This window comes from Corylus avellana, chromosome ca1 (assembly GCF_901000735.1).
Source record: "Corylus avellana chromosome ca1, CavTom2PMs-1.0".
NCBI lineage: Eukaryota > Viridiplantae > Streptophyta > Magnoliopsida > Fagales > Betulaceae > Corylus > Corylus avellana.
In genome coordinates this window covers 32,431,606-32,442,908 of record NC_081541.1, presented here as the reverse complement: position 1 = coordinate 32,442,908, position 11,303 = coordinate 32,431,606, and the positions used below count along the sequence as shown (strand labels likewise).

General features: G+C 38.0%; 1 protein-coding gene and 1 pseudogene across 2 annotated transcripts; both read right to left on the bottom strand.

Moving 5' to 3' along the window:
* Positions 1–230: 230 nt before the first annotated feature.
* Positions 231–4,985, bottom strand: LOC132163480 (probable amidase At4g34880). Of its 2 annotated transcripts, none has more exons than XM_059573787.1 (5): positions 4,363–4,985; positions 2,469–2,683; positions 1,212–1,454; positions 928–1,126; positions 231–820 (listed from the first exon to the last, which is right to left on the bottom strand). In XM_059573787.1, exons 1-5 carry the CDS (start codon positions 4,909–4,911, stop codon positions 467–469), a joined length of 1,560 nt encoding a protein of 519 aa, XP_059429770.1. In that variant the 5' UTR covers positions 4,912–4,985; the 3' UTR covers positions 231–466. The 2 variants fall into 2 exon arrangements, with proteins under 2 accessions (XP_059429770.1, XP_059429776.1); XM_059573793.1 differs by having other exon boundaries at positions 582–845.
* A 561-nt stretch (positions 4,986–5,546) lies between these two features.
* Positions 5,547–10,700, bottom strand: LOC132168037 (probable amidase At4g34880; annotated as a pseudogene).
* Between the last annotated feature and the right edge of the window lie 603 nt (positions 10,701–11,303).

The following is an 11,303-nucleotide window of genomic DNA, read 5'->3' as shown; positions in this document are numbered from 1 at the left end:
AAAACATCCACCTGGGCAGTTTCGTGATCTTGTTTCCAAATCCAAGTTGGCATCTACATTACCACCTTGAGTTTGAGGGGGAATGTTAGAATATATTCTTAATATGTTTTGATATTCACCATAATTGCTGATTTGATATATTTTCCCTATATATATATTTTGATATTATTCTGCAATATTGTACATTAATTCCGTGATTGTATTTCCTAGTTTATCTAGCATTATTCAACTATAAATAGACATCTTTGTATACAGTTCAATACACACATAAATACAATATTCAGTTTATCCCTTTATTCTCTAGTACTCTCTAGTTTATTTTAACACAGAGGAAGGGGTTCTTCAATCATATTCTCTAGTACTCTCTAATTTATTTTAAAACAGAGGAAGGGGTTCTTCAATCATATTCTCTAGTACTCTCTAGTTTATTTTAACATAGAGGAAGGGGTTCTTCAATCAATTCCATTTACAGGGATGGAGGTGGCCTCCGCGCCATTGTGGCTTGTTCAAAAGCGTAAGCAATCTCAATCAGCTTTGGTTCAGTACCCTTTAACCCACCAAACAAGATCCCAAACGGCATTCCGTCGCTTTCATACCCGGCGGGAACAGTGATTACCGGGTAACCTCCAATTGCTAGCACTCTGGCAGCGTCTGAGCCGAGTGTCACCATTGCGTCCAATTTATTGTCTTTCATCAGTTTCTCGAAGCCATATTTTGACAAGTATTCCATCATCTCGATTGCCTTTATCTCTTCCTCCCCAATCCCAGTTGTCATCTCTGATGCCAGGAACCCATCCTGCCCGTATTCTTTCAACATTTCCTGCAAAAACATTGACAGAAATTTCCTAGCAACAAGATATCAAATGATTGCAAAACAAGGGTTCTTTGTATAATGACTTTGACGCTCTATATGAATTATGTCCTTACCAGGACAGTGTTATTCAGGTTGAAGGCAATGATGTCTGAGAGTGACTTCACGGTAGAGTTGATGAGTTCTGGTAGGTAATCATTAATGGAGAGCTTGAACTCAGCCAGCAGTGCAATTAGCTCGCCACTTTGAGAGACATTCATAATTATATCAATATCTGCTATTTCCAGATTATCCAAAATGGTTGCACCTCTTTGCCTTGATATGCACAGAAAATAAAAAAACAGGAAGTATGAGGACTTATTTAAGTAATTTTGTTTTTCAAGCTACTGAATCAAAGTACCTTAATACATTGAGATGATGCTCGAAGGTCAGAATGGCAGTGGATCCATTATAGGAGTCTGAAAATGGATTCCTCACAACACCCAATCTCTTTCCTTTGAGACCATCTTGATTAAGAAATTGTCTATAACCACCCGCAGGTATGAACTTAGCTGCTGCCTTTGTTGCTTCATAATCCCTCGGATCAAAGCCCACAATTGCATCGAGCAAATAAACTGCATCCGTTACTGTTCTGCAGATGGGCCTGTATTTCATCACAATCAAAATTCGTGAGTTTAACATCTGCCCAAAATAAGCATCCACATTTTTGCATGCTTTTGTTTACTGCTGCCCAAAATATAACCATAAAAGGTTACTTCTGCATATGGTGTGGGCAAAAAGGGTAGGTGTGGAGTAGGTCCTGTAATCGAATCACGGGGCAATGTTGGTTACTATTCGATGCAACTAGAACTCTGATCCGACTGAGATTAAGCTATGGTTAAAACCAAATGTGGGAGCGATTGCGGCCCCTTAACCATTTAGGCAGATATTGGCTCTCTAACGGATATGGGTTATTATGGTCACATCCAAGTAGAGTCTCCACGACTAGTCCACTTCCCTCTTACCCTTTTGCATAGAAAAAAGAAAAAATTGTCACCTAGTATACCACACTATAAGCCCTTTAGAGGTGGGTTTCTCCTAACTATTAAACCGAACCAAACCAGCCTATTTTCGGCACAACCCTAAGACAATTCACAGACAATGAAATCTGTAAGCGGGCCGGCCGAACCTTATCCATTCGAAATTGACCTGACCCCCAGTTTGATTTAGAGAAATGAGCACACATGGCACAAAGAGAAGCTGCATCTATTATATCTTAGCCCTAGCTTGCCTCCTAGACTACTGACATAAAGTGTATCCCTCAAACCTCTCCTTCAACCAACTATGCACGGGAAACAATCCTTAAAGGAGAAGGAAGCTGGGTCATTTGGAGTTACAAATACTTCTTCCTCAATTTACTTTACACTGATATAAGTATCAAAGTGACCGAGCTGGACCCAATTGGACACTTTGAGCTTATTACCCTTTTGCGTAGCAGGAATTCTTCGTTAAGAGTTTGGTGTACGATCAACTAGTTCTTCACCATCCACTCTATACAGAATGGGCATATACTGATATACAAAGTTATGTCAAAGTAGAAAAAATTGTGGTATCAAATATTAATATGAGGGTTAGGAAAGCAAATGTTTATGAAAATGTTAAAAGTAGAGTGGTTTACCCAATTGAGTCCTGACGGGGCGAGATTGGGATGACGCCTGCTCGGCTGGTGAGACCAACAGTGGGTTTGAGCCCTACGGCCGAGTTATGATCAGCTGGGCAGATGATAGAGCCATCGGTTTCAGTTCCCAGTGACACTGACACCATGTTTGCTGCCACTGATATTCCGGATCCACTACTTGACCCGCATGGGTCCCCTGATTCCACATAAGGATTCTGCATGTTCCCAAAACTTGTATGATTAAACACATCGTGTAAGTCTAATAAACCCTTTTGAAAAAAAAAAAAAAAACAATTTTTGAAAATTTTGCACCAAAAAAACCATTTTTGGTGTAATTAGCTTCATCTAAATTATTAGATGTCCCTTAACATGTGAGAAATACATATTTTTTTATTAATGCTACTAAAAAAAATGTGAGAATCACATATAATTAAAAAAAATAAAATACTTCGTATATGTTAAGGAACACGAGACAAATTATTATACAAAAAAACTAGTTTATAACTAATTTTTTTTCTCAAACAAGTGGCCTATCGAAACCTCACAATTACAAAAATCCCCTGCAATCCTGATAGGGATTGTATGGCAACCTAAATCCATCTTAATTGCACACTTAGGCTTGTTTGGGTGTGCGTTTGAGAGTCTTAAAAGTACGTTTAACACTCAAAAAGTCCGTTTAAAAAAATACCCATTTGATAAAAAAATTGAAAGCGCTTTTAAGAAATTGGGATCCGCGGCAATAGTGATAAAATTGCTCAAGGATTTTTTTTTCAAATCCTAACCTTTTATTTTCATCCAATAGCCAGAAATACGCCATGTGTCCCATCCAATATAAAATAATAAAATATTATTATTTTTTAAAAAATAAATATTAAATCAAATATTAAAAAATTTAAAAAAGAATTATTAAAAATATGGGATGGTTCGGCCACCCCAACTCAGCCTTGGGGGTGGCCACCCCCAAGGACCGGTTGAGGGTGACTCTAGGGCCCAGGGGGTGGATCGGCCACCCCATAGGCCAAACCCTTAAATCAAATTTATGGATTTGGCCCTGAATTGGTCACCCCCTAAGCCAAACCCTTAAATCAAATTTATGGCTTTGGCCCTGAATTCGTCACCCCCTAAGCCAAACCCTTAAATCAAATTTATGGCTTTGGCCCTAGGGGGTGGCCGAACCAACCCTTGGGGCTTGAGGGGGTGGCTCAACCGGTCTTTGGAGGTGTCTCCCTAGGGCCAAACCCATAAATCAAGCCACTCTCAACCGGCCCTTGGGGGTGGCCCAAGGGTGAGCTGGGGTGGCCAAACCACCTCATATTTTTTAATAATTATTTTTATGTTTTAAAAAGTAATAATGTTTTATTATTTTATATTGGTTGGTATACGTGGCGGATTTTTGGTTGTTGAATGAGAATGAATGATCAGGATTTGAAAAAAAAAATCCTTGGGCAATTTTATCATTATTGTTGAGGATTTCAATCCGCTTCTAAGCGTCCAAAAAACTTAAAAATTGCCAAAACGCATTTTAAAAACTATTTTTAACTTAAAAACGATATTTCTTAAACGCAATTAACATGCTCTTACCACAACTCAGGTTGAGCCATTGAGATCCTCTCAAATTTTTTAAAATATGAGTCATCCATTATATCTAATGGTCCAAATAAATTCAGAGATTTGTGAGTTACTAAGATAAATAATTGTAGTTTGCATTTATTTGGATTATTAGATGTAACAGAGGGCCAAATTTTAAAATCTAAAATTCTCTTATTTTAAAAAATTGAGGGATCCGAACTCTAGCCCAATCTACTCACAAAAAAAAAAAAAAAAACGGAAGATAAACAAATATATAAAACAAATTAAGATAACTTATCCATTTGTTGAAAAAAGAAATACCGACCACGCCTTGTCCGCCACGAGCACACCAGCCACGAGGCATCGTGAAGGACCGAACACCGTACCACTCGTTGAGTGTAGCTTTTCCCAAGATCACAGCCCCAGCCCTTCTCAACCGCTCGACCACGCCCGAGTCCCTTGGTACCTTTGAACCCAGCAGCGCGTACGATCCACACGTGGTGTTCAGCGCGTCCTCAGTGGCTAAACTGTCCTTGAGCAGCACCGGGATGCCATGAAGCTCTCCTGAGCACCGACGGCCCTGATTGGCCGCCTCCTTCCTCTCGCGGTCAGCCAGGTCCGCTTGATCCCGCGCGTCTGGATTCACTTCCAGCACGCCGCGAAGCAGGGGATTCAAGCTCGCGATCTGGCCGAGGTACAAGTCAACTAATTCTCTCGACGTGAGTTTGTTTTCGGTAAAGGCGCGTTGGATGTCGTCGATGGTGGCTTCGGTGATGGTGAATTGTGAGCCGTCGATTGCGTTAACGAAGCCGGAGAGAACGAACAGAGAGATCAAAGGTGAGGAAAGGAGAGACGCTCTATGGTTGATCCGCATTTTCACTTCCACGGCATTCGTTGAAAGTGATATCTGTCTGGTTCTTGTTCTTGAAGAGAGCGTATACGATAGACTCGTGGAATCTTAGCATTGAGTAACGCAAGTTCGCCAATCAGATTTTATTACAGAATTAAAGTCAAGAACGGCTGCTTTTGCTAAAATCAAGGGAAAAAATTGCCAAAAAAAAACTAATAATAATGTAATTAGAAGGTGTAAATGTAGTTAACCCTAAATAATAAGAAAACTACACTTACTTCTCAAATTAACATCCTATTTACAAACACTCTGAAACATTGAAAAGTTTCGTTAGCATTTTCTGTTAAATTGAGCAGAAAATTCTCACGTGATCTCTCTTATCCGGAAAAACTTTACTTTAGACTCTAAACTACCACGCATTTTAAAAAATCCTCAATTTATACATTTGAACTTTTAATTTCCTTTCATCCAATTAAAAGATTATTTCCATAATGTGCATAATCCGCCCCAAAAGAACATATATATGTAAGTACTTGATTACATGTAATTGATATAGTTCAATCATCACGACATACAAAGGATTAACCAAACTAAATGATTACTTAAGAGGTGCTAAAACAAGTTCTTGGAGTACTGTGAATGAAGGGTATTCAAGAGCTTCATGGTTTAAATGATGGAGGCTTCCTAATCTTAGTAGCTTGCTCAAAACCATATGATATCTCAATCAGCTTTGGCTCTGAGCCCTTTAGTCCTCCAAAGGATATGCCAAAAGGCACCCCCTTACTATCATACCCTGCTGGGACACTGATTGCAGGGAATCCTCCAATTGCAAGAACAGGAGCAGCATCTGCACCAGGAGTCACCAATGCATCTAATCTGTTGTCTTTCATCACCTTCTCAAACCCATCTCTAGACAGCTTTGCCAAATTAAGCAATGCTGCCATCTCTGTATTGCCAATTCCATTTGTGACTTAGGCTGCCAGAAATATATCTTGCCCAAATTCCTTGATCATTTCCTGCATTCATCAAAAAAGAAGCTTTGTTCATGGCTGGAATATTATACAAGAGAAATGAAGGAAACCTTTGCTGATTGATACATGAACTTACCAAATCAGAGAACTTGTCATTGAAGGCTATCACATCAGCCAAAGTTCGCACTGGGGAAGCCACCAGATCTTTTAGATGCGCATTCAAGGATATTTTGAATTCAGCTAGCAATGCTGTCGCCTCCCCACTCAATGTGGCATTCAAAATAACATCAATGTTGGCTATTTCCAAGTTGTCTATCAAAACTGCACCTCCTTGCCTTTATAGCCAAAAAAGAAAAAAAAAAAAAAAAAGTTTATGGAACTTCAAAACGGCACATTAGATTAAGTCCATTTCTAACTGTTAAACTACCACTTACCTCAAAACTTAAGCTGCTAAGAATGGGTAAATTAATCATTTAGTTTATATTATAAAACTCACTCTAATGTGTAAGCTTAAACTCCTCTTTAGTTGGTGTAGCGTGATATATTTAATTAAAATAGAAGGTGAATTGTGGATTTAGAGTTCGAATTTGTTGGGAATATTTTCACTCAATCGACCCATCAGATCTTGGGCTTCAAGGCCAATAACAAGCCCATGACCTGGATAGCAAGATTCTCGGGATTGAGCTTATACCAAGATCAAGAGTCATCCGTTACACACAAGCCCCGAGACAAACACTTCCCGGGCAATCAAGCATACCCGGAACAAGCCTCACCCAGGTTAGTCAATCATACCGGGACAAGCACCTCCTCAAGAATATTCACTTACAAAAGATTCTAGGGATCTCTATTCCCTTATCTAAGGAAAGCATTATTGGAGTAAGAGTCTCAATCTAGCTCCAATTAGAATTCCTTGAAGAATTTAACACCTACTCCAAGACTAAGTGAAGTAGGACCCAGATCCAATTCAAACTCTCAAGACCCCACATCAAGTTGAAGAGAGAGACATAGTTCAAATCTAACTCAATTCTTCAGCCTATAAATAGGCCCATGCACCAAGGTATAAAGGGCTCTTGATGTACAAATTTAATTGTACTCGCAAGCGCACGAGTCGTGTGCAATATAGTGTGTGTGCAAGTGCGAGGTCGATCCACAGGGAATTGTGTTTGTGAAATTTAATTTCTATCTAAATCAATTATATCTTAACCTAGTTCCGAATGATTTTGACTTTGAAAATAAACTAACATAAACTAAATAAAATAAAAATAATCAAAAGATAAACGACTAAGGTTTTAGAATTCACCTCACCAAATCAAAGTATACATTCTTATGTTTTCATTCATGCATCCGACAAACAATTAAACCCTATATATATGTTCTATTGTTTTTTTATAAACCAATTGAATCATTCGATGAATCCATCTCTATTACAAATCACAACGAATATCCAATTGAGATCAAATCATCCATTGTATCCGTAAATCACAATGGATATAAGTCTCAATCAAATCATTCGATGTATCCGTTGGATGAAACACAACGAATATCCAACATTTTCACGATTTATAAACAACAATCAATCACAATTTTGTCACACAATTGAACTGAAACGAACATACATTACATTAAACGACGGATTTGTACGAACGAAACATAAAAATATAAAACTAATCAATGGTGAGGCTTCATCTTCAACCTTAGTTGAAGAATTAGCCTCTCATGACAAAAGAAATCATAAAGAAACTAAATTACTTCATTAAAATTAAAAACTTACAAAAGAATTCGAGTTCCAAGCTACAAAAACCCAGAAAACACGGAAAGCGACCAAGAACAGCGCCCCCGGCGCGTCTTCGTCTGATCCCCTCAATTGTGAGGCTTAGAGGTCTATTTATAGGGCTTAGGAGAGTCCTAGAAGCCCTAGTAATCCTAGGAATTTCGGAGATTTAAGTCCAAGCCCAATTAGGTTAAAGAAAACCTAAGCCCAAATCGGAATAGGATTCGCCCAGAATTGCGGTCCTATCTTCCGGCGTGATTTTGGCCTTGCGGCGCTCCGAATTGGGAAAATGCTATTTCACAATGAATTGTATAAGTTTTAGTTATCTTTCCAATGCCGCTTGAATCACCTCAATCGGATATCTGACCTGAAAGTTATGGCCAAAATACCGAGACGTATTCAGAATCCAATTTTGCATCCAATCCGATTTGACTTCAAATTGAGAAATTCCGAATTAATCCTTTCCTTTATTTGATTAAACTTTAACCATGATAGGTTAAGCTTAACCATATCTTCTAGATCTTCCCAATTTGCCCTTTAAGCTTGGAATTTTTCCAGAAACACTTTATTTTCTTCCAAAAGCCTACAAAACAAAGAAAATACAAAAAGGAAGTAAAATGGCCTAATTAACCAAAACTAAAGGATTAAAACATGCAAGTTAAGGGCTGAAAATATGAATATTCTAGCACTTATCAGCTCTCCCTCACATATTCAATTAGGCTGAATTATTGAACTTTGTTAATCAAATTACTTACCCTAGAGTCTGGAAATGATGCACAAAAGCTTTAGCCTGGAGAGATCAACTGCCAGAAGTGAAGAAGGGATTCCTTACAATTCCCAATCTCTTCCCTTGGAGCCCATAAGCCTTCAGAAATTGTTTATATCCACCGTGTGGAATATAGTTTAATGCATCCCTTGTTGCTCCATCATTGTAGTTGAAACCTACAATGACATCAAGAACATAAACAGCATCGGAAACCATCCTGCTGATGGGCCTGTTCCAATATTAATCCAGCGAATTGAAGATTATTTCAATGGTATAATTTCTCAATTTATAATTAATCAGTACTGGCGAAGATTATTTCAATGGCTCATCAAGCACTGAGCATTCTATATCCTGATAAAAGGAAATATTGATGTACGGTACGGTGTAACGGTGTACCATCACCCACCCGATAGTGTCTTGTCTAGGAGAGACTGGGATGACCTTGGCTCGGCTGGTAAGCCCAACAGTCGGCTTGATGCCTACTACCGAGTTAAAACTGGCTGGACATTAGATTGACCCATCAGTCTTCGTCCCAACTGCCACTGTTACCAAATTTGCCGCTACTGATATTGCTGACCCACTACTTGACCCGCAAGGATCTGCTGATAACACATAAGGATTCTGCACAAAAAATTATTACGTCAAACTTTATTAACTGTTATGAGATTCAAATAATGCTATTTGTACATTAAATTTTGGATTACGATTATATTGTTAAGTGTTAACGTGCATTTAACATTGTAAACCCTAAAATTACATACCATGGGAAAATAATTGTAAACCAGGATGTGTTCAGTTCAGGTCATGTCGAGGTACGGGTATAAGATTATATAGGTAAACTATAACTCGACCTATTTAATTAAAAATATCTGACCCATCAACCCTAAACTACTAAATTTGTGTTGAGTTAGGGTCCGTTTAGGATTGCGGTTTCAATAAGTGCGATTTTAAAAATCGCGTTTTTGAAATTACTACTTTTTAAAATCGCAAAGGCGTTTGGTAAAGCATGTTAAAAAGTTTTTTTTTTTTTATCAAATATTTGTTATGCGAAATCGTAATTTTGGTTTAAATTCGCGCTTTTTCAAATAAACACCATCTAACCTGCTTATAGAAATCACAAATTTTTTTCCTATTTTAAATTAAATGCTTTTTAAATCGCAATGCCAAACACCTTAAGTTTTACGATATTTTAAAAAACGTAGACTATTCTTGCAAAATCACCCTTAATCATGTCAGGTTGGCAAGTCATGATGTTAAAATTGCTTGCTCTAAATATTGCGTATTGGATTTTGATAGTGTCTCTTAGAATATATGGAAGGGTTGATTGTAATCTAATATTGTGATTGTAATCAAATCAAGAGTATTTGATTAGCATACTTGTATTTACTAACTACCCAATAAATAGCGATCTTTGTATCGTAGGAAAAAAAAAAAAAAAAAAAAAAAAAAGTTAAAGAGCATAATGTAGTTTTTATAGCTATTCAGAGTTGTGAAAATAGGTGTCTAACACCGAACCACTTGTAAGTTCCTTGTGTTATTTTATCTTATTTTCCCTCTCTTACTTATGATATTATTTATGCCCATCATCATTATTTCATCAGTGTTGAAGCATGAATATAAAAATTATATAAATCAATTCTAACCTAATTTCTCAACCCAAACTCGCTAATTTTATGTTGGGTGCATCGAATTTGCGAATCGAGTAAACTATTTGCAAGCCGCACAAGAATTAAGTTGTATTTAGACTAACCTTGCTCTGGCCACCTCTAGCACTCCATCCATTGGGAGCATTGAGCGACCTAAAATTAGCCCACTCGCTCAAGCTAGCCTTCCCCATTATAATGGCCCTCGCTTCTCTCAACTCGGTGACCACGCCGGCATCCAGAGGCACAACCGAGCCAAGCAAAGCAATCGAGCTAGCCGTGGTGTTCAACTTATCCTTTGTTCCAATGTTATCCTTGAGCAAGATAGGAATGCCATGCAACCCAGAGAGCGAGCCAGGCGCCTTGGCTCTGCGCTCGTGGTCAACCTTATCGGCTTGGTATAGAGCGTCTGGGTTCACCTCTATGACCCCATTGAGGATCAGGTTGAGTCTCCCAATCTCTCCAATGTAGAACTCAACGAGTTGTCTCGAGGTGAGTTGGTTTTGCTTGAAAGTGAGTTGGAGGTTGCCAATGGTTGCTTCTCTGATTGAGAAGCCATCGCCCGTGATAATGTGTGACCCAGATGATAATATGGCTAGGAGAAGCAGAAGAAGTGATATGAAGAGAGAAAAGGCCAGAGGAGAGTTGCCATTGGTGGCCATGCAGTATTGCAATGTTGGCTCACTGAGTCAACTCGTCAAAATTTCAATTTTGGAATTGGGTTTGGATTCGATTAGAAATGGTCCTAGTATATATAGTCACAATCACAGGCAAAAGCCTAATCAAAACATGTAAGAAATTTGGGATGGTTCATTTGTAGCCTAGTTATGAATCAAAAGAGAAAAGTTTAAGCTTAATTAATGAAACATTGTATTCTTTATAGTTAAAAAGAGGAAATGTTTGTTAATGTACGTATTGTGTTTTTTGGTTTTTTGGCATGAAAATGTATCTTGATGTGACGTAAATGTAAAAATAATTTTTATATTGTCATGAGTGTTTTTGTTCGAAAAATAAATTAGTAAAATAGAATAAAGCAGTGTCTCGAATTATTCTATTGTTGTTCCATGTAATTCTTTAGCATTTTCTTCTTTCTGGCGGTGGAGTACACCACTATAATAAGTAAAGTAATATTCAAAAAACTTAGTCTAAGAACACTAGCAAACACAGAATGAGAGAGCGATTAGCTGATTATCATTGCCTAATACACGCAATCACTAAAATTTTTGTTTAATTCTCTAATGCCTTACCCCATAAAATGGGGTTAT

Excerpts from the sequence above, each read along its gene's own strand:
- LOC132163480 (XM_059573787.1), bottom strand. The coding sequence starts at position 4,911 with ATGCGGATCAACCATAGAGCGTCTCTCCTTTCCTCACCTTTGATCTCT. Across the intron at positions 2,684-4,362 it reads CTCGTGGCGGACAAGGCGTG|AATCCTTATGTGGAATCAGG; the intron begins GTCGGTATTTCT and ends GGGAACATGCAG. Across the intron at positions 1,455-2,468 it reads CCCCGTCAGGACTCAATTGG|GCCCATCTGCAGAACAGTAA; the intron begins GTAAACCACTCT and ends GATGAAATACAG.